This window comes from Diabrotica virgifera, chromosome 4 (assembly GCF_917563875.1).
Source record: "Diabrotica virgifera virgifera chromosome 4, PGI_DIABVI_V3a".
NCBI lineage: Eukaryota > Metazoa > Arthropoda > Insecta > Coleoptera > Chrysomelidae > Diabrotica > Diabrotica virgifera.
Window position 1 is genome coordinate 57,263,634 of NC_065446.1, and position 22,632 is coordinate 57,286,265.

Genomic DNA, 22,632 nt, shown 5'->3' on the forward strand with positions numbered 1-22,632 from the left:
ACGATAGTACAAATATCTTGCTTTGGCAGGTTATACTTAAATATGTATTCAGGTGGCGGAGGAAGTTCTTGATGTAAAGAAAAATATAAATTTTTTGATATGCTTGAAATATTTTTCCATTGTTTTTTCCATATTTTATTTATTCTAGCTTTGACGTCATTTATTGCATCTGTCGATAAGATCTGAGTTAAGGATCTCACCATTTTTTATTGCATCTTTGGCCAACTCATCCACTTTCTCATTACCCAGTATACCGGCATGCCCTTTTGCCCATATAAATACTACTTCCACTTTAGACAAATTATTTTTTATATTACATAAAATTTTTGATTTGTATGAACTAAAATCAGTGTTTTCAATTGCATATATTGCAGATCTGGAGTCTGTTATTATCACAGCTTTTTCAATATTATTCTCTTTGATCCATTCTAGAGCTTTTTCGATGGCTATAATCTCAGCTGTAAAAATACTACTAATACTAGATAATTTGTAAACCCTTAATTAAGATGACGATAATAAATCCATTTTTCTTAATTATAAATTATAGGTATTAGTGATGTAACGAATGTCGTTTTTTGAACATTCGCGAATACGAATTCGAATGCGAATATCTAATAACGACATTCGCGGATGCGAATGCGAATGTTCAGTTTTTTTAAATTTGTTTCTATTTTTGAAATGTTTTATAAATTTATAATGAGAAGTTAATTGATATTTTAAATCAATCTGAATCTTAAACTTTATTACATTATACCAAATAATAAAACAACGTGAAGGCTGATAATCTGATTATACGAGGTTAAGTTACCTTTTTTAATAAAAGATGAGAAAGAGAGATTTTGATTTTATTAATCTAACGTTATTTTCAAATTATTTTTTCTCTGATATTCATATTCGCAAAACATTCGCACAAATTTTGCGAATGCGAACGCGAATGCGAATATGCAAAAAGATGCGGATATTCGCGAATGCGAATGCGAATACGAATATTCGTTACATCACTAATAGGTATACTATGATGATACTTTAAAAACTAAGCTAAGAACACGTATAAGTAATAAGTAGTGTAAAGTGAAGTTAAAAACAGTCGATTATTCAAATAACTGCAGAAAATGGCTGGTTACTTTTGACCGCTCAAAAACTGTCGGTTGCAATTGAGTGATGGTTGGTGCAACGTATTTTAAAATAAACGGGCAATCCAAATCAAAAAATCAATCGTTTATTTATTGGTGCAACTGGACATTAGGCTATCGTAACCCGCCTAGCCTAAATTTACTTTCCTGTAATATAATATAGAATGTTGTAATATAGAATAGTATATTTTTATTAAGGATCCTGGTTCTTTAAAAATGCTTTTGAATAATCCGTAGCTTAGATTACGCTAGAAATAATAGAGACTATTGAATTATAACACTATCCTCGAAAATAGTATCGAAAAATATTCTTTAATTCTTATTTTTCCCGTTTATTGCGTGGCATGTAGATTATATGCGTTTATTTTATAGTTATTGCATGATTTTTATCCTTTATTTGTATTTATTTTGTTACTAGATACCAAACTGTAGAAACTAAAGTTGGTCAAGTAACTAAGGCTGTGACAGATGCTCCTATGTAAGTACTAGAACAACTTGTATTGTGACTGTAACTATACATACAAGAATTCATATGATGTTTTATTACAGATATCAAAAAACTTCATCACTTCTAGGAGGCATCACGGGAAACATTACTAATAAAATAGGACAAATGCGGCACTCAGAATCATTCAAATCTTTCGAGGAAAAGGTTGGATCTGCATATGAAAATGTTAAGGTAATGTATATAATACCTTTATAATATTATCGTGAATAATTATAAATATAGTAGTATTAACATTGCTTTTAATATATATATTTATTGTTTTTATCTTAAAACCTATATTTAGAACTTTTAAGTATTAATAACAATAGAATTAATAACTAAAAATTCAAATAAATAATACTACACTATTAATTTATGCTTGTAACCCTTACAAAGGTTATTAGCTAGCTCAGCCTGGCGTAGGTCCTGTGCTGTGCCAAAATAAATCACTTTTCCAAGGATCTAAGGGAGGTTAATTAATAAAATTCAAAAATAACTTCACATATTCGTTTATTAACACAGGTAAAATAAATCAGATACGCATTTATTGCTATTTTAAAAGAAAAACTAAAGTTATTAATAATTGGTAGTTGCTAGTAAAATCTACGAAATAATACTAGAGAAAAAGCTGCGAGAAAATATCGAGGCCACACTGGATGACAGCCAATGCGGCTTTAGGCCAGGGCGAGGTACAACCGATCTCATATTCACGGTGAGACAGTTATCAGAAAAAGCCCTACAACATAACAGTAAGTTGTTTCTATGTTTTGTGGACTTGGAAAAAGCATTTGATCGGGCGCCACGTAACAAGATCTGGGAAATATTAAACCGTAGAAATGTGAAACCGAAGTTAATCCAAGCAATAAAGAGTATATATATAAATGTACACGTAATAATGTAAGAACGAAAAATCGCTCATCTCTAGAATTCTACACAAGGACAGGTGTAAGACAAGGTGGTGTTCTGAGTCCTTTGTTATTCATCCATCACTCTAATGGACGAAATTGCAAAAGAATGCAGGGGTAAGTTAAAAAGAACTAGGGTAGGGGTGTATAAACTTCAACAAGTTCACGTGTCAGATATCAAGGCATATATCAGTTGATATATGCCGATGACCTGGTAATTGTGGCAAAATCAGAAAAAGACTTGCAAGTAAATGTAAATGTTTGGAATGAAGCCTTTAAGAAATTTGGGATGAAAATAAATATTGAAAAAACAGAAGCTTCAGTAATATCGAAAACTCAAGAAAATATAAATGTAAAGCTGAATAATGAGACCATTACACAAGTAGAGGACTTCAAGTATTTAGGATCAACAATGAATGGACAAGGAAATATAGAACCAGAAATAAACAGCAGGGTAATGAGTGCAACAAAATTATACTATGCGCTAAATAAAAGTTTTATTAGGAAGAAAGAAGTAAGCCTTAAAACAAAAATGAAAGTGTTTCAAACTGTATACGAGCCGGTGCTACTCTACGGTAGTGAAACGTGGACAATGAATGACAACATCCATAGTAAAATTCAAGCATGCGAAATGCGATATTTATGTGCGGTATCCGGGGTGACCAGACGTGATCGTATAAGAAATGAAGACATACGGGAAAGATGCGGTATTGGAAGGACCTTAGACAGACTTGAAACGAAGCAGTTATCGTGGTTCGGACATATGGCGAGAATGGGTGAAGGTAGAACTGTAAAGAGGGTATGGAAAGCGGCATCCGACAACAAACGAAGAAGAGGCAGGCCAGCAAGAACATGGAACGCAGATATTGGAAAGGCTTGCGCAAAAAGGAATATTGGGTGGAGAGAAGCAGAAAGACTAGCTACTGACCGAAAGGCATGGAGACGTCTGATTTCTCCACTTACCTCGACACCGTAAGGTACAAGAGGACGGCTTAAGTAAGTAAGTTATTAATAAATGAAATCAATCGTCAAAGAGACTAATTGTTCAGTAGTACTTTGCTGATGTTGGACTGCAAGAGGGCTACGGTGCGTCACCGAACACCTTGAAGGTTTACTTCAATAAATTTACATTGTTAGCTGTCAGACAGATTCGGTGCCCTTGCGCCATTTTTTGGGCAAGGAGTCAGATCCGGCTTTGCTTAAATAGATAGTGCAGCACCGGTCTTGACTTTTCAAATAAGTGTAGCAAATAAAATTTATTTGCTACATATGCTTTATTTTTTACATATTATCTACTCTACATAAAAAAATGAATTTAATAAATCGCGAAATACGGTAAGAAATCATTTAGGGCGACTCGTTATAGATTTAACTTTCATATCAGTGTGCTTGTTAACGTTTTTTATGGATCTTCTTATAATGGAAATGTTGTATATGGATAAACACCACATATGTTGCATAAGATAGATAATCGAAAAATCTAGGGAATTTCATAGTACATTATGCTTTATAGATTATCGTAAAGCGTTCTACAGGGTCAAGTGGAGACCTTATGGCGAGTACTAAACGAAGTTGGTGTGACAAAATACCTTATTTCACTTATAACTGAACTATACGAACACACTACTGGATTTGTTGAAGTGCTTTCAAACGAATTTCATCCAGAACGGGGTATCAGACAAGAATGTATACTATCTCCACAATTATTAAGTATATATGGGGAGCATATTATGAGAAGAGCACTTGAAGGATGGGAAAATAATATAAAATATCTGGGTATAATTATTGACTCACATCTAAGATGGGATAAGCATATGAACGAATTAACAAAATGTGTAAAAAAACGCACATAATCAGACATCTTCTGTTTATTGAAGCAAAAGTAATGGATACGAGAAAACTATATGTATTCAGTGTTACATATACAGTGATGAGCGCGCTAATAACCGGCAAAATAACGCAAAAGATGGAAAACATACTAAATTGTGTTACAAAAAGAGATGAAACTAGTAGGGGAGGAAATTATCGATATAAACGTATTAATTTTAAAACATTTTTTTATATTCAAGTATAGCATTTATAAGCGTGATCTGACAACAACAAGCACAAATTGATCGTGCCAGCATCGAAGCTACGCCCGAAAATATGGCCGCGGGCCGTGCGCAAACCAGTTGCGCGAACTATTCCCGCCGAGTCGACTGTGCCTTGGGGGTGTTCGGTGTCTGCATTGACTCCGGCGAGGGATCTCCGCTGCCGTCCTCAGATCTTGGAGGGACTTCGGCTCCATGTAGTCTCTGCTGGTTGAAGGTGTGTTCAGATGCAGACCCTTATTGCGGTATCGTCGGCACCGGTGCGGAACGGGGCGGCTAGATTGGTCTTGTTATAGCAAAAAAACTCCCTAGCGACTAAGAAAAAAAACAGTGCGTATTACTATGGGCATACGAGCACATGAGAACCACGTTTGCCAGGGAGACCCAGTTCGCGTATAAGTAGACCGCCTTGCTAAAGTCAAACAGTCGCAACTAATACCACTGAGCAGAATTTCCTTACCCAACGAAGATACACAAAGGTAAAAATTGTAGTTGAAACTGAATAGAAATTAATAATAGCAATAAGCGTAAAAAAATAAAGTTAAAAAAAAATTATCAAGCGTTTCCAATGATCGCTCACTACAAATATTATACGAAAAGCGCAAGATAAATTAAAATTAAGAAAATACTCACCCCAAATAAGTTGGGAAAAACTTCTTGTATTATAATTTCATCGATTTTAATTGTTTGAAGTTTTATTTCGAGAACAAATTACACGAAGGAACCCGTTTTTAAGTGGTTAACGTATGGGAGAAAAACTAGTAACTGACGAATATATTTGATGCTCGCTAATTACAATAAACAGTTCGGGTTTTAGAAAATTATTATTTGAAGTACGTTCAAGGAATAGGATAGGAGCTATTAAAAGAATTGAAATGCTGAACTTAATTTTTGAATAGCGAATGGAACTTAATTTGAAAGTAAAGACTACAGAATGAAATGTAAACTAAAACAAAAAGGCTTTTAACGAGAATTAACTCAAATGTCAAAGAAACAAAATGAAGAGAAAAGCTATATATGAGAAGTGAAATACAAAGGAACACAATAGGAGAAATTATAGAAAGGAGATGGAACGTTGTAACGTTACATGCTTTTGATATATTCTCGTACATAACAACTTAACATGTGAGGCAAAAGTAATCAACCAATTGAAAAACGCTATAACTCTTGCAAATGGCGTCAAATGTTAATTGGGTTTTGACATTTGTGAAGTAAACAGACGCAGAATACAAATCGATAAGCCATTAATCAGTTTACTCCGCAAGAGCGCGACATAATCGTTTCTATTTTTTTGCGCAACAATTCGTCGATTGTGTGGGCGCAGCATGAATTTTTATTTCCGGTGATTGCCTGGCCGTCCGACACCAACTGGACAAATACTGCAGCCTTTGGCCATTCGCCTTAAAGAGACTGGAACAACACGAGATGCTCCCGAGGCTGGCCGGCCCCGGAGCAGCCTTTCTGCTGAGAATATCGTTGCTGTTGCCCAAGCTGTCGAAGAAGAGCCCGGAACATTGACAAGACTACGTGCCACGCATTTGGGCATTATCCGGTGGACCCTACGCAGAATTTTGGTGAAAGATGTTCCCTTACAAAGTACAGGTTGTGCATCAGCTGTTAAATGTTGACCGCCAAACGCGTCTAACCCACTCTCGAGTCATCCTAAATCTAAACAAAGAAGATGACGATTTTTCTTCGAAAATGATCATGAGTGATGGAGCTCATTACACCCTCTCGAAGTTACTACGTGGTGTGCTGTGCGAGCCTCAACCGATATTCTGAAGGAAGCGTTTCCGGATCGCTTAATTTCTCGTTTTGGTGATTTGCACTGGTCTGCTAGATCACCCGATTTAACCGTTCCAGACTTCTTTTTATGGAGATTTTTAAAGTCGCGAGTTTAAGTCAACAAGCCTCAGACCCTTGAAGCCCTTACGGAGAATATTCGCCGGAATGCGAGAACTAAGCAGTTTAAAATCCAAAACGTATCTGCGATTTAAATTAGAATACTGCGGTGGATCGTGTTGGCATATGATTGAGTAGTACGGTAAGAGATGGGAACTTAGGTCTCCATGTCACTCATTCCATTGATCTCTACCGAAATGCGTTGAGACGCTAAAAAACAGGTAAACACAAAAACATGTAGTCCATATAATATTTACAATAACATTTATTTCTATTTTTTCTTAGACATTTCTTTTTACCTCAATTATATTTCATCAGATGTGAGCAGTGTTGTATACTGGAGATGTGGCAGTGAAGACCAGAGGGTCTTCTATTTGTATTTCTCAGGGATGGTGGTACAACCAGATAAGTGAAGTGGACTCAACGCCACAAAAAAGCAGATGCAACAAGAAAATAATAGCAATATATTCAATACTAAAGAATTTTAAATTAATATCTGAGGACACTTACTTATAGATTATATTATGTAGTTATAACAGCAGATCTACTAAAGGTCCGCGCTCACTTGTCCGGATCAGCACGCAACGGAACATAACAGGACGATTGACAATTTAACATCTTTGTGTATTCAAATGACGCAGAGCATACTTTACGGAAACGAACAAGATCGAGTCACACCGAAACGCGCCGAAATATCGGAAGAGCGTGGTGTAGCATAGCAATTCGATGCGGAGTGAATAATTAGCGCTACGACAACGAAACAAAACTGAAAATATGGACGGGTGGTCCAAGGGTTGTATATATTTTAATGTAACCAGTTGTTAGAATAGATGCTGAATTCAATATGTTGCTGTCGGAATCCATTATATGCTGTCTTTGAAAACTATAAATTAGCTGATTTTTAAAGTGAAAGAATTAAATGTTATATTTTGTTTTGTGAGATAAGTTTTTATAATAGATAAGAGTTCTTGATATTTTTCGAAGATTTCGAATATTATAAAGAATTAAATGTTATATTTTGTTTTGTGAGATAAGTTTTTATAATAAATAAGAGTTCTTGATATTTTTCGTAACTCATTTTGAAGTATTCATAAAATTTTTCCGAAGTTTCAGAACATTTGACAGAGAGCCATTTCCCATAAGGTTTCTGCGGGGTTCTTTATGTACTCGATGATTAAAAAAATCATATTTTTTACTTGTGTTTTTGAGCCTTGAAAATTGTCATCTTTCGTTCTTTTTTTCAGTTTTAAATTGTTTATAACTCGAAAACGATCAACTTTAGAGAAAAATTACAAAAGACCTTTTTTGTTTAGAATGATCCAAAAAAACTTAAATAATATCTGCCAGAGTCGATTTTTTTTTAATTCATAAAAAAATGTCATTTTTGAAGATATTCTTCTTTAGCGGCGAATCGATTGAGGGTAAAATTTGATTGATCCGCGCGCATGCGCACACCGACAGTATGGTATTAATCGTTATACGGGCTCTGATTGGGTGTTGAAATTTTGAAATGATCTGTCAATAATTGTTCAATATGGAGGTTATCGGTAAACAAAAATATTGTATTAGTTTTTATTGATGTGTGGACAGAAATAAAATAAATTTATAATTATAGTGACTTTTTAAATAGTTTTGAAAAGCCGCAGGTACGTAATTCTAAATGTTTCAGTTGGAAATACCTAATAGTTTCAATATCTATCTATTTGGAAAATGTAAGCAAAATAATGTAGATACCTATTAGTAGGCAATGCTTTAATTTACATAATCTGATTACGAACAAACTTTCTACAAATCTTCATCTCATATATCGTTTTCTTACTGTATATTTTGTTGTATTTTATTTCGACAAAAATCCAACTAATAATTTTATTAAATTCATATAAATTTATGGTGTAAACGTTTAGTTTGTGTATATTCCCACATGACGTATACGCGAATGTGGTGCAGTTTGAAATACCGTCAACTTTCGTACGGCGCGGTAGACGTGAAGTGGGTTCAAGCCCCAAGCAAGTTATTATTTTTTTATTTTTTTTATAGATTTTATGATTGTAAGTATATTATTATATAATTTTTGAAGATATTCTTCTTTTTTGAAAGTGGTAGATAAGAAAGTTAGTTTGATTTTTAAATAAAATAAGTACAAATAACCTTTTAAGTATATTTACTTCGTTTAAATTACCTATTATATAATAGAAGAATATCTTCTTACGTGCGTACAAAGTACACACACATTCTTTTTTTAATTATTAATTAAATATAGTTAGAACAAGATTAGATCTGGCAACCCTTGTTTTTTGTAATTGTTAACATTCTAAATTCCATATTAAATAATTTTTATCCATTAAACAGATCGGTGCAAATCGACCTTATATCGGATCCTCTACTTATAGAACAAGTGATGTAGTTTCAATAATTGATGGATTCGATGTAGTTTCAATTTCTAGATTCTAGACATCACACTGTCTAGATAAAAAAAGCTCGAAACAGAAGTGGAAGATCAAGTAAATAAAGCAAACATAATGCCTGAATGAAACAAGATAGACAAATAAGAATAGAAAGAAATGGAAGGCAGAATTTACAAAACAATCATCTTTCATCTAAAATAAAACCTATAACAAATAAAAAATAATTAAACTTAATAATAAAATACATAATAAAACAAATTTCAATTAACTTATAAATTGATAATTTTAAACAAACTATAAAAAAATACAATTATTTAAATAAAAAAAACTTGTTTGTAGTCATAGTAAATTAGTTTCTTTTTTAATTTTTTCATATCAGTAATGACATACGCGGCAGAAACACGACCCGACACAGAATAAAAAAATGGTAGAAACAGGGGAGATGAAATTCTTTAAAAAAAATTGTTGGTAAAAGACTATGGAATAGAGCTAAAAGTACAGATATAAGGGATAGAAAAGTAAAACATTGCAAATTTATTTTTTTCTTTCTCAGCTGCTGACGTCACATAGTTATGGGGATAATATAATGGTCTAAACAAAATATTAAAGTTTGTCTAATAATAATTTGTGTTAATTAATTTACTAAATTTTTAGTTTCAACACGCATGTATGGCATGTAAGCTTATATAATTAAAAAACTGTATTTGTTGTGTTGCAAATTGCGTTCATCATATTGATTGCACGAAATACATGTAGACATCAATGAAGTGTATTAACCACATAGATCATTTACTATTTCGCAAAAGGTGACCCATTTGTGCCTAGCCAACCAAGTGATGTCTATCCACTAACTAATTGTGATATTATTTTTGTTTTAGGGGAATGTAGTGACTTTTTATGAGGTTGGTATATTTTGAATTAATGTGCAATAATGTTGTGGCTGTGACTACTAATGCAACTAAAAAAATTAAATCAATGTTGTCTGCGTCAATCTGCTTTATATGTTCAAATGGGTTAAATGTTTTATAGAGCTTTTGATTTATGGCCTTAGTCTCTGTTTCCAATCCAGTGTTAATGTGATCTTAAAATATCAAAGAGGTATCAAACTTGAACACCTGAAGACCACATCTTAATCTACATGTGTATACCCTACTAAAGAATTGTTATTAACAAATTCAGTATAGATAAAACTACACTTGAGAGCAAAACAATCGACTCACTTGCTGAATTGTACACGTTAGATGTCTCGAATTTCCTAAACCTGTTGTCCGGTTTGAATGATCTTTTTAGTATGTTATAGCCTTATTATTTAAGAAAATCGATGTAATAATATTGTTGCTAGACAGGCAAATGTCATTTGATACCGGGTGTAAAAATTATACTGTGTTTTTTTCTTAAAGTTCGGAACACCCTGTGGAATATTATGGCATATATAAAATATTTAAATTAAAACTCAATTGTAGCCCTAGGCTTTGTTAACATTTTGTTTTTTGATTCATTCTCTAATGCAGAGGTTCTCAAAGTGGGTGACGCGGCACCCTGGGGTGCCTCAAGCATTTGCCAAGGGTGACGTGGAACATTTAAGGGGGGGGGTATAGTTAATTCTGCGTTTTTTTGCATAATTTTAAAACGTTTTCCCTTGAAAGTGGTGGGGTTAAGGTAAATGGGTAAAAGGCTATCTTAGAGAACAACACTTTAAGATTATTCAGTTAAATTTTTATTGAAAAATATTTAAAAATGAAGTGGTGGCGTCATTTTTAAGTAGACGATCCAAAAAAAGATGATTTGCGGTGTACACTATATCTTCGGACAGAATCATCCGAAACATATAAACCAAAAAGATTATTTTAGTTTAAGAGTTTAGTTCTTGAGGTAGTGACGTCGAGTTTTTATGATTATATTGATTTTTAAATTAATGGTATAACTTTAAAGTGAAAAAATCCAAAAAAGAAAAAAAGTGAAGTGTGTTCGGTAAAGAGAAAAATGGTAATATAAAAAAAATTGTTAAAATAAGCAAAAACTCGACGTCACTACCTAGTAAAATATCTAAAAAAGATGTGTGCAAAATTTCAGAAAAATCAGTGCATTACTTTTTGAGTTATGATGTACACCACCTCAAAAAAACATGTTTTTCAGAAAACGGGTTTTAAAAAAAATGTAGTTTTGTCAATAAGTAATACTAAGAAAATTTTTGTATATATCCATATCTCCGTCAATTTTGCTCGGATTAACTTGAAATTTTAATGGTATACTCTTGAAAATATTTACAATCGAATAAGCCAATAAAAAAAATCGAAAAGATAATCAAAAATACTATACCCCCAACCCCCTTAAGAAAAGTCGAACAACCGGCCACTGCGCCACTGTGTGGTGCAAGGATATTTGAATATCAAATGCACTGTATTTTATTGATCTGAAATAAAGTTTATATTGAAATCAAAAGAGCCTCAAAATTTTATTTTTCATCTTTTGTCGTTTCCCAAATCGCTTCAAGGGCTGGTGTGCCTCGAAATATTTTTAGCCCTTCAAGGGTGCCGCAACTAAAAAAATTTGAGAACCGCTGCTCTAATGTTCGATAATAAAAGAGAAATGTACTTTTATATTACAAATGAGGTACGCTATTTGGTCTTAATCGATATTATTCTACATCTTGAGAGCTACTGTTTCTACCTCTTGTAAGGTTCTAGGGGAAGACAAATGATGTCGTAGTCTTCTGCCAATTATGACCCACAAATGTTCGATCCGGTTAAGAACTGGACTATGCGATGGCCAATTCAAAGTCCGAAGATTTACCTGTTGTAAATATTCGGTTACAGTTTGTGAACGTGAGCTCTTGCATTATCGTGCATTAGCAAAAAATTATTGTTACCAATTAATATAAGCCAATAGCATGGTAGCTAAGTCCTTCGCTATGTAAGATCATTGCTTGAACAAACTCATCGCGGGTCAATTTCATTGTAGCGCTTTCCCAGGGGCGGCTCCAGGATTGTACTTTTGGGTAGTAAGCTTCTGGGGGGTATGGAATACCCCCCAGCTAAAAGGGGGGTCTGGGGAAAATTTTTTGGAAATGACAAACGAAATTGTGAGTTTTTAGGCTCTCTCTGACTTAATTTTCCAAACAACTTGTTAAGTGAGTTAATGCCTAGCTGGAGGTAACAATTATACTAATATATATTTTCCAAGAAACTTAATGTAGGCCTACCTCTATAGTCTATCTAGTCTTATGTTATAAATTTAATAAACTTACCGGTACCTGATACAGAACTCTGTTAGGGTAAGTGCACTATGTATATATAATGTATTTAGCCTAATTAGTATTGGGAAATAAAAACGACAAAATCAAATTGACGAGGCAAATCACACAAAATGTATTACACAAGTTAGTTATTCTTACAGTGTTCGAAAAAGAGTTGTACATATTATTTTAAAATGTTTACTGAATTGTTTAATTGAACCTTCTATTGAACAGAAAAATGTAACTGATGGAGTGTGGGGGGAAGGGGGTGGCGGTTCTGTGTAACCTTGAGCCCGCCCGCGCGGCCCTGCTAACAACGCCGGCTGTATCACTACGGCTCTGGCAGTGTAATACACGGCTCGGCCCATTGCGTGATGTATGATCCACAATTCCACATGCGTTGCCCACAAATTTTGGGTAGGCAGTTGCTTACCCGCTAAAGCCGCCACTGCGCTTTCCATTTCCACCAAACAACAAAAAAATACGGACTTAGAAATTTTAAATAATAAAGCTACTAATTTTCACAACAAACCAGACACTTTTGACTGTTAACAATTTGACATCCATTAAATTGTTAATTTCTCGTAGCCTACTATAGGCTTGTTTAATTAACTAAGCAGAAAATTATGATTTATTGATAAAACGTCGTTAGTTGTTAACGTACCTAACTTTTTTTATTATCCAACATAAGCAAATGAATCAAAAAAAGAAATGTTAATAAAGCCTAAGGCTATTAAATCTTTTATATATGCTAGAATATTTCACAGGGCGTTCCGAACTGTAAGAAAAAAACACAGTATGATTGTTACATCCGGTATAAAATAACATTTGCATGTCTAGCAAAGCAACAATATTATTACATCGATTTTCTCAAATAATATGGCTATAACATACTAAAAAAAATCACTCAAATCGGACAACAGGTTTAGGAAATTCGAGACAACTAACGTGTACAATTCAGCGAGTGAGTCGATTGTTTTGCTCTCAAATGTAGAAGATACCGACCATTGTAGATTGTAAACAAACAAGTCGAGTAGCCTCGTGAGCTTTCCACTCTTTTCTTCTTTTCTTCTTCTTTTTTTGTTGAGATGACTGTTTTTTCAGTGTGCGTCCAGTAAGTTGTCGTTCCATCGTTTTCGTGGTCTTACCATTGATCACCTTCCTATTAGCCAAGCCGCACACCAAAGAAACATGAAACGAAAAACATGAAACATGCAACGAAAAACATGTTTCATGAAAAGAAAACACTGTTAAAAAAATCTCAAAGTCCGCCTACTAATGAAACGACTGTGATTCATGCTCATGACACATTTTTATTTTCGGAGAGTCTCATAAATGGCCGGATATATATTTGTTTAGCAGTGGTTTATTTCCATGAAACGTAATTTACGTTTCATGTTTCTTTGATGTGCGGTCGGGCTTAGGGAACCGTCACTATTTCTTGTCATTCGGCTTATGTGGTTGTTACCATTTTGCTCTTCAGTTTCCTACCTAGTTATTAATGTTGTTCACCTTGCATCTCCGTCGTATATCTGACCTTCTAACTCTGTCCCATAGTGTCTTATCATCGATTTTTCGAAGGGTTATCATCTTTGCTGTTTCTAGCATTTTTTTCTCTCTGTATCAGGTCGTGCTTCTGCCGATTGGTCTGATGACGGTTTTGTAAACTCTGCCTTTCATTTCTTTTCCCATATTTTATTTCTCCATATTGTTTAATTCAGGCAACCTGCGACTCTGTTTGCTCTTTTCACTTGATCTTCCGAAACTTATTCGAGCTTTCCGTAGCTAGATAGTGTGATGCCTAGATATTTAAACTGTAAAATAATTTAAACTAAATCTTTTCCATACATGCTAAATCTATATCTGGCGTTCAGATAGCATTTAGCACCTGATATTGAGCGTCTTTTAGGTAGAGGCCTTCATTCAACAGGTGCATGCTCTATCGCTTGACCATTTCGACACATGCTCTGTTGCTGCACTTTTTTCGGCTCTAGCCGAACTACGTGGCGCTTTGACTTTCTGTATTTATTTTTGTTGCATTTTTATGGTATAGACGTTCACATAATTGCAAAAATCAGTGGAATCGAGTAGTAGAATCGAAAGAGTACCGCAGGGATGCCTCTTGTAGCCCTCGCTTTTCAACATTTACTTCGAAAGAATTGTTATAACTGCACTTTCTTAAAAACAAGAGGGAATAATAATTGTGAACTGTGAAGTCATCAATAATTTGTGATATGCGGACGACACAGTACTCCTAGCTGCTACACAAGAATATCCGCAAACATTACATGACAGTGTCATTGAGAGCTATAAGGAAGCAGGTTATGGAGCAGGTACCTACTCGTAATAAGTAAAGAACAGAATATAAAACCGTCTAATTATGTAAAGAGTACCAAGAATCAGCAAATTGATCAAATGTTTTACCTTTGATATTAGTTAAATTGTAACGCAGAGAGTCGCGGTGAAATTAGATCCAGAATTGGGCAGGCTAGAGCCTCTTTTAGAAAGATGTTTTAGGTATTATGTAACAAAGAACTAAAATTGTCATTGCGGATGCACCTACTTCACTGCTGCTTGTTCTCGGTTTTACTTTATGGTGTCGAGTCTTGGACTGTGAACAAAAGTCATCTAAATCGCCTTCAGGCTTTCGAAATGTGCTACAGAATGGTTTTAAAAGTTTCTTGACTGGAGAAGACTCGATACTCCACAATACAAGAAGACAAAACTGGAGTACATACTTCGGACATGCAATGAGAGGTCCCAAATCTAGGTTGTTGCAAAATATTATGCAAAGGAAAATAGTAGGCAAACGCAGGACAAAGAGAAAGATTTCATGGTTGAAGAATTTGCGAGATTGGTATGGTATTGATAAGTGTGGTATTTAGGGTGGCAGTGAATAAAATTAAGGTAGCTATGTTGGTAACCAATATTCTGAAAGCACATGGTACATGAAGAAGATTTGTTTTTTATTCCATCTCCTGTACCACCGTAAGTGAATAGTGTGACGCCTAAATAGTTCATTTTCATAATCTGTTTAATGATGGTTCCGTCAATTTCTACCTTACATATGATCGGTTCTTTGTTGATGACTATTGTTTTTATTTTCTGGGCTGAAATGGCCATGTTTGGCTTCTTTGCTATTATTTTGACCTTGTGCACCACTCTTTGTAATACTTCCTCAATTCGTGCTGTTAGTATGGCACCGTATGCGTAGCAAAGGATCGCAATTTCTTTATTTCCCAACTTATAACCTCTCTTCACGGTTTTAATTATTTCATCCAATAAAGAGTAAAGGGCTTAAAGAGTCTCCATGCCTTATACCTGTGGTTATGTCTATTTCCACAAGCCAGTCAATTGTCCATCTATTTTGGAATCCGTAAGACAATCAAGCCAAGGTACGCCGTTGATTATTATGTAGCGCCTTTTCCGTGTTAGTCCAGAAAGCCACTGCGCATCCGCTAGGAAAAATATTCTAATTCGGATTTTTTGCACAATCTTACTCAAAAAGGACTCCTTTTAACAAATTTGCATGTTGCCAGAACCAAAAGATGGTCAAAAATATTTTAAACGTTTTTTTTTTTGTTTTTATCCTAAAATTATTTTTTTTACATGGAAAAAAGTTTTTTTAGGGTTTTTGGATCATTCCAAACAGAAAAGATCTTTAGTGACTTTTCTCTAAAAATGATAGTTTTTGACATATAAGCGATTAAAAATTGAAAAATTGCGAAATCGGCCATTTTTAACCCTCAAGAACTATGTGAAAAAATGAAAATTTGAATGTTGCCAAGGTAGGTAGATATTCTTTAAACATCGATTGATGAAATCCCGAAGAGTTTTTTGCAATACAATATTCAAAACTCCTTTGTTTTTTAATTGCTAATCAAGTGTGCGCGACACTATTTTCCACCGACAGTATGGTGCAAATGAAAGGAATAAATTCGTTATTTCGTAAACCGGTGACTTTAAGAAAAAATCCCGAAACAGGTCGATTTTTATTTTTAAGTTATGATATTGTGGCATTTATGGTATGCTAATGACGTCATCCATCTGGAGGTAATGACGTAATCGATGATTTTTTTAAATGAGAATAGGGGTCGTGTGCTAGTTCATTTGAAAGTTTCTTCAATTCTCTATTCAGTAATATAAACATTTACTTAAATATTTATACAGGGTGTCCAAAAAATTTTTATTAAATTAAATTATTTGACAAAAAAGAAGTAGAAGGACAGACTGTATAAATAATTATGTAAATGTTTACATTACTGACTAGAGAATTGAAGAACCTTTCAAATGAGCTACCACACGACCCCTATTCTCATTTAAAAAAATCATCGATTACGTCATCACGCCCAGACGGATGACGTCACTAGTATACCATATATGCCACAATATCATAACTTAAAAATAAAAATCGACCTGTTTCGGGATTTTTCCTTAAAGTCGCCGGTTTACGAAATAACGAATTTATTCCTTTCATTTGCACCACACTGTCGGTGGAAAATAGTGTCGCGCACGCTTGATTAGCAATTAAAAAACAAAGGAGTTTTGAATATTGTATTGCAAAAAACTCTTCGGGATATCATCAATCGATGTTTAAAGAATATCTACCTACCTTGGCAACATTCTAATTTTCAGTTTTTCACATAGTTTTTGAGGGTTAAAGATGGCTGATTTTGCAATTTTTCAATTTTTAATCGCTTATATATCAAAAACTATCATTTTTAGAGAAAAGTCACCAAAGACCTTTTCTGTTTGGAATGATCCAAAAAACCCAAAAAAACTTTTTTCCATGCAAAAATAATAATTTTAGGAAAAAAACAAAAAAAAAAAACGTTTAAAAAATTTTTGACCACCTTTTGGTCCTGGCAACATGCAAATTTGTTAAAAGGAGTCCTTTTTGAGTAAGATTGTGCAAAAAATCCGAATTAGAATATTTTTCCTAGCGGATGCGCAGTGGCTTTCTGGACTATGTTTGTATTATAAAAAATACTGCGTCTGTACATGATTTTCCTTTTCGGAAGCCTTGTTGTTCATCCTCAAGTAGTGATATGCTCTCGTTTATTAATGTGGTTAAAACTATTTTCATTAGGTTCAACGTGTTATTAATATATGATTCCTCTAGGTATAGTTTTCCGGTTCTTTTTGTCATATTTTTTTAAACGTCAGGATTAGTTCTATTATTTTCCATTCTTGGGATACTTTGTTGTATTTTTATATTATATTAATGGTGCTACTTGATCTGTCATCATTGTTTCGCTACATTTTATTACACTGGGGTGCAAAATTAACCGGAGAACTTAAAAATGGGTAATTTTTGATGTCTCGAATTTTCTAAACCTGTTGTCAAATTTAAGTGATTTTTAAATATGTTATAGCCTTATTCTTTAGCAATATAATAATATTAATTGTTGATCAAAAGGTAAATTTTCATTGTATACCGGGTGTACCAATGAAACTGTGTTTTTTTCTCAAACTTCGCATCACCCTGTGGAATATTATAGCATTTATAAAATACTCAAATTAAAACCCAACTATAGCCTCATATTTTCTCAACATTCTGTTTTTTGATTCACTCACTTATGTCGGACCATAAAAAAGTTAGGTACTTTAACAACTAGCCATGTTTTTCATCAATACAGGGTGTTTTTAAATAAGTATGACAAACTACAAGGGGTAATTCTACATGAAAAAATAATGACAGTTTGCTTTATAAACCTATGTCCGCAAATACTTCGTTTCTGAGATAGAGGTTGTTGAAATTTTTCTTACAAACTGATGATTTATTTATTGCTTTAAAAGGCAAAACGTTTTTAAGACGCAGGTATTGTACATTTTTTGACATACAAGTAAGAATTTAATATTCACCATTGGCGCGCATACGGGTAATATGAGCCGTCATATTGCCGTAAGCGCGCCAATGGCGAATATTAAATTCTTAATTGTATGTCAAAAAATGTGCAATAACTACGTTTTAAAACCCACCAATTGCCATTTGCATATCTCAACCGCTTTTAAGGAGGGGGTATGGTTTGAAATCAACATATCAAGCACATTTTTGTGAATTTTTTTCGAAACTATGGTAGAATTATTTTATTTTTAAATTAAATAAACACATTAAGTATAATCCAAAGAATATTTAAGAAAAAATTCAATCCCAAATATTGAAAAATAAGCCATTGGCGACAAATTTTGGCAGGCAGCTCAAAAAAAAATGGATTTTGCGGTGGACATCAGAACTCATCACTGGATTATACGAAACAATACATTCAAAAAGATTTTATTAGCTTATGAGTTTCACGAGGTAACAACGTCGAGTTTTTTTTATTTTTAATGATTTTTGAATTTTTGGTATCCCTCAAAAATCAAAAATACGAAATTTTTGATAAAAATTTTGTGAAAACCAACAGATTTAATATTGTTGAACAAAAAATAAGCACAAAACGAAAACTATCTCAACGTTGTTACCTCACGAAATGTCTAAAGAAAATCTGTGCAAAATATCAGGTAGATCGGCCGAGTAGTTTTTCAGTTACAATGTCCACCGCATTTGAAAAATAAGTTTTGAGAAAAATGCGTTTAAAGTTTTGACAACTGCATCTTCATCTTCTTATTTGTCTGGCAAATCGTTAAGTGATGAACAGTGGAATATGTTTTTTAAATTGAGGAGTAATCTACAAAAGAGAAGGCGAACAGTTGTTTAACGTTTCTCACTACGCTCCGGCGTGCTGGCGCGAAGCCGCGGCAAAGCGAGTCGAAGGTAGGGATATTCAACACCCTGTATCTCTGGTAATTTTACTCCGATTATTTTGAAATTTTCAGAGAGTATTCTTGAAAGTATGCACTTTTATTTGAAATAATAAAAAAATTTAAATATTTCAAACCATACCCCCTCCTTAAAGCAATAAATAAATCGTGAGTTTGTAAGAAAAATTTCAACACCCCCTATCTCGGAAACGAAGCATTTGCGGACATACCGTTTATAAAGCAAACTGTCATAATTTTTCATGCAAAATTACCCCTTAAAGTTTGCCGTACTTATTTAAAAACACCCTGTATTGATGAAAAGCATGGCTAGTTGTTAAAGTACCTATCTTTTTTATGGTCTAATGTAAGCGAATGAATCAAAAAACAAAATGTTGAGAAAACATGAGACTATATATATAGGATTTTAATTTCAGTATTTTATAAATGCTAGAATATTCCACAGGGTGATGCGAACTTTGCGAAAAAACACAGTTTGCTTTGTACACTCGGTAAAATGAAAATTTAACTGTTTAGCAACAATGCTATCATAGCGATATTGCTAAAAAATAAGGATATAATATATTAAAAAATCACTTAAATCGGACAACAGGTTTAGAAAATTCGAGACATCAAAGAATACCCATTTTTAAGGTGTCCGGTTAATTTTGCACCCCAGTGTAGTTCATTTGCTGTTCCAGCAATGTCTTCAGCTTTTCTGTTCTTTAATTTTATTTGTGCTTTCTTCACTTCTGCTGTGCTTATTGCTGGTCCTGCTGGTGTCTGTTGGTCTTCTGAGTATAATCTTTTTAAGTAATATCTGTCAAAGTTTGTCTTTATGCATTTAGCTTCTACTACTTCTCTTCTCGTTTCTTTTGCTTGTCCTCTTATAAATATCCACATTTCCTTTTGTAAGAACCGTTTAGTGGTTCTTTTGGCTGTTTTAACCGTTTCGTGTTAGACTGATGAATCTACTGTAAAATTATTCGATCTTAATTAGCACGTCTTATTTTTAACGCTACTGACATCCTAGTTTAGACATTCTTTAAGAGAATTGCCTGTTTGTACTAATGCAGATAACTACTAACTAAGCAACTGTCTATAATTTGCATGTCAACACGTACTAACCTGTTGCACAACTAATAATTTAGTCCAGAAAGCCACTGCGCATCCGCTAGGAAAAATGTTCTAATTCGGATTTTTTGCACAATCTTACTCAAAAAGGACTCCTTTTAACAAATTTGCATGCTGTCAGGACCAAAAGGTGGTCAAAAATTTTTTAAACGTTTTTTTTTTGTTTTTTTCCTAAAATTAGTTTTTTTTGCATGGAAAAAAGTTTTTTTAGATTTTTTGGATCATTCCAAACAGAAAAGATCTTTAGTGACTTTTATCTAAAACTGATAGTTTTTGACATATAAGCGATTAAAAATTGAAAAATTGCGAAATCGGCCATTTTTAACCCTCAAAAACTATGTGAACAACTGAAAATTTGAAAGTTGCCAAGGTAGGTAGATATTTTTTTAACATAGATTGATGAAATCCCGAAGAGTTTTTTGCAATACAATATTCAAAACTCCTTTGTTTTTTAATTGCTAATCAAGCGTGCGCGACACTATTTTCCACCGACAGTATGGTGCAAATGAAAGGAATAAATTCGTTATTTCGTAAACCGGCGACTTTAAGGAAAAATCACGAAACAGGTAGATTTTTATTTTTAAGTTATGATATTGTGGCATATATTGTATACTAGTAACGTCATCCATCTGGACGTGATGACGTAATCGATGATTTTTTTAAATGAGAATAGGGGTCGTGTGCTAGCTCATTTGAAAGGCTCTTCAATTCTCTATTCAGCAATATAAACATTTACCTAATTATTTATACAGGGTGTCCAAAAAAATTTTATTAAATTAATTTATTTGACAAAAAAAGAAGTAGAAGGACATCCTGTATAAATAATTATGTAAATGTTTACATTACTGAATAGAGAATTAAAGAACCTTTCAAATGAGCTACCACACGACCCCTATTCTCATTTAAAAAAATCATCGATTACGTCATCACGCCCAGACGGATGACGTCACTAGTATACCATATATGCCACAATATCACACCTTAAAAATAAAAATCGACCTGTTTCGGGATTTTTCCTTAAATTCGCCGGTTTACGAAATAACGAATTTATTCCTTTCATTTGCACCATACTGTCGGTGGAAAATAGTGTCGCGCACGCTTGATTAGCAATTAAAAAACAAAGGGGTTTTGAATATTGTGTTGCAAAAAACTCTTCGGGATTTCATCAATCGATGTCTAAAGAATATCTACCTACCTTGGCAACGTTCAAATTTTCAGTTTTTCACATAGTTTTTGAGGGTTAAAAATGGCCGATTTCGCAATTTTTCAATTTTTAATCGCGTATATGTCAAAAACTATCATTTTTAGAGAAAAGTTGCTAAAGACCTTTTCTGTTTGGAATGATCCAGAAAACCTAAAAAAACTTTTTTCCATGCAAAAAAATTATTTTAGAAAAAAAACAAAAAAAAAAACGTTTAAAAATTTTTTGACCATCTTTTGGTCCTGGCAACATGCAAATTTGTTAAAAGGAGTCCTTTTTGAGTAAGATTGTGCAAAAAATTCGAATTAGAATATTTTTCCTAGCGGATGCGCAGTGGCTTTCTGGACTAATTGTCATCTCCCGTAAGTATTATAACAAGATATGCTGCTAATATTACGGTTTTACTATTATTACATTCAAAGAAAAGCCATTCAGATTATTGTAGGACCGAGAAAACCCTCTTATGGAAAATACTTATTATGGCCAAACTAACTTCTTTTGAACTCCGCCGACAACTTGGAGACATAATTACCACATTTAAGATATTAAAGATCAGTTTTGGAAATATGGACGAAATGTTTACTTACCATTAATCAAGATGGACGCCTCAGATTTCACTAACTTATTAAAAAAGAGAACTTTTCTACAAGATCTAGGCAAGAAATTTCTACCAAATAGAGTTTTTGAAAACTTCTTCTTCTTTTTGTGTAGACATGACTGTCTGTTTTTTCAATGTGTCTATAGTAAGTTGTCGTTCCATCTTTTTAGTGGTCTTCCCACTGATCGTCTTCCTATTGGAGAACCGTCTCTCGCCGTCCTTACTATTTGTTGTCATTCGGCTTATGTGGTCATTCCATTCTACTCTTTTGTTGCTAACGCTGTCCACCTTGCATCTCCGTCGTATATCTGCCCTGCTAGCTTTATCCCGTAGTGTCTTATCATCCATTTTTCGAAAGGTTTTCATCTTTGCTACTTCTAGCATTATTTTTGTCCCCTCTGTATCAGGTGGTGTTTCTGCAGCATATGTCATTATTGGTCTGATGACTGTTTTGTAAATTCTGTCTTTCATTTCTTTTCCGATATTTTTATTTCTCCATATTGTCTCATTCAGGCAACCTGCGGATCTGTTTGCTTTATTCAGTTGATCTTCCACTTCTGTTTCGAACTTTCCGTAGCTAGATAGTGTGATGCCAAGATATTTAAACTTCATGACTTGTTCTATTATCGGACCCTCCAGTTTTAATTTACATCTTTCTTGGTCAGAATGTCTTCGGAGGAACCATGTCCATTGGGTCTTCTGGACGTTATTTCTTTTATGATGTTGTTTTAAAATATGTTTAAGGGCACCCAAAGTCCCATTTAACGACAATGTTAACATTATGTCACATATCTCTGTAAC

The 22,632-nt window shown here is 33.7% G+C and overlaps 1 protein-coding gene across 5 annotated transcripts in view; it reads left to right on the forward strand.

Annotated features, from left to right (window-relative positions):
* The window catches only part of LOC114331756 (uncharacterized protein F13E6.1), a 77,523-nt gene that overhangs the window by 43,550 nt on the left and 11,341 nt on the right, over window positions 1-22,632 (forward strand). For 2 of the 5 annotated variants that reach the window (XM_050648220.1, XM_050648218.1), the window contains exons 3-5: window positions 1,552-1,611; window positions 1,683-1,812; window positions 9,801-9,824. In XM_050648220.1, coding sequence (XP_050504177.1) covers window positions 1,552-1,611; window positions 1,683-1,812; window positions 9,801-9,824 — 214 coding nt within the window. The remainder of the gene's footprint in view (window positions 1-1,551; window positions 1,612-1,682; window positions 1,813-9,800; window positions 9,825-22,632) is intronic. The other 3 variants (XM_050648219.1, XM_028281396.2, XM_028281405.2) reach the window with 3 other exon arrangements.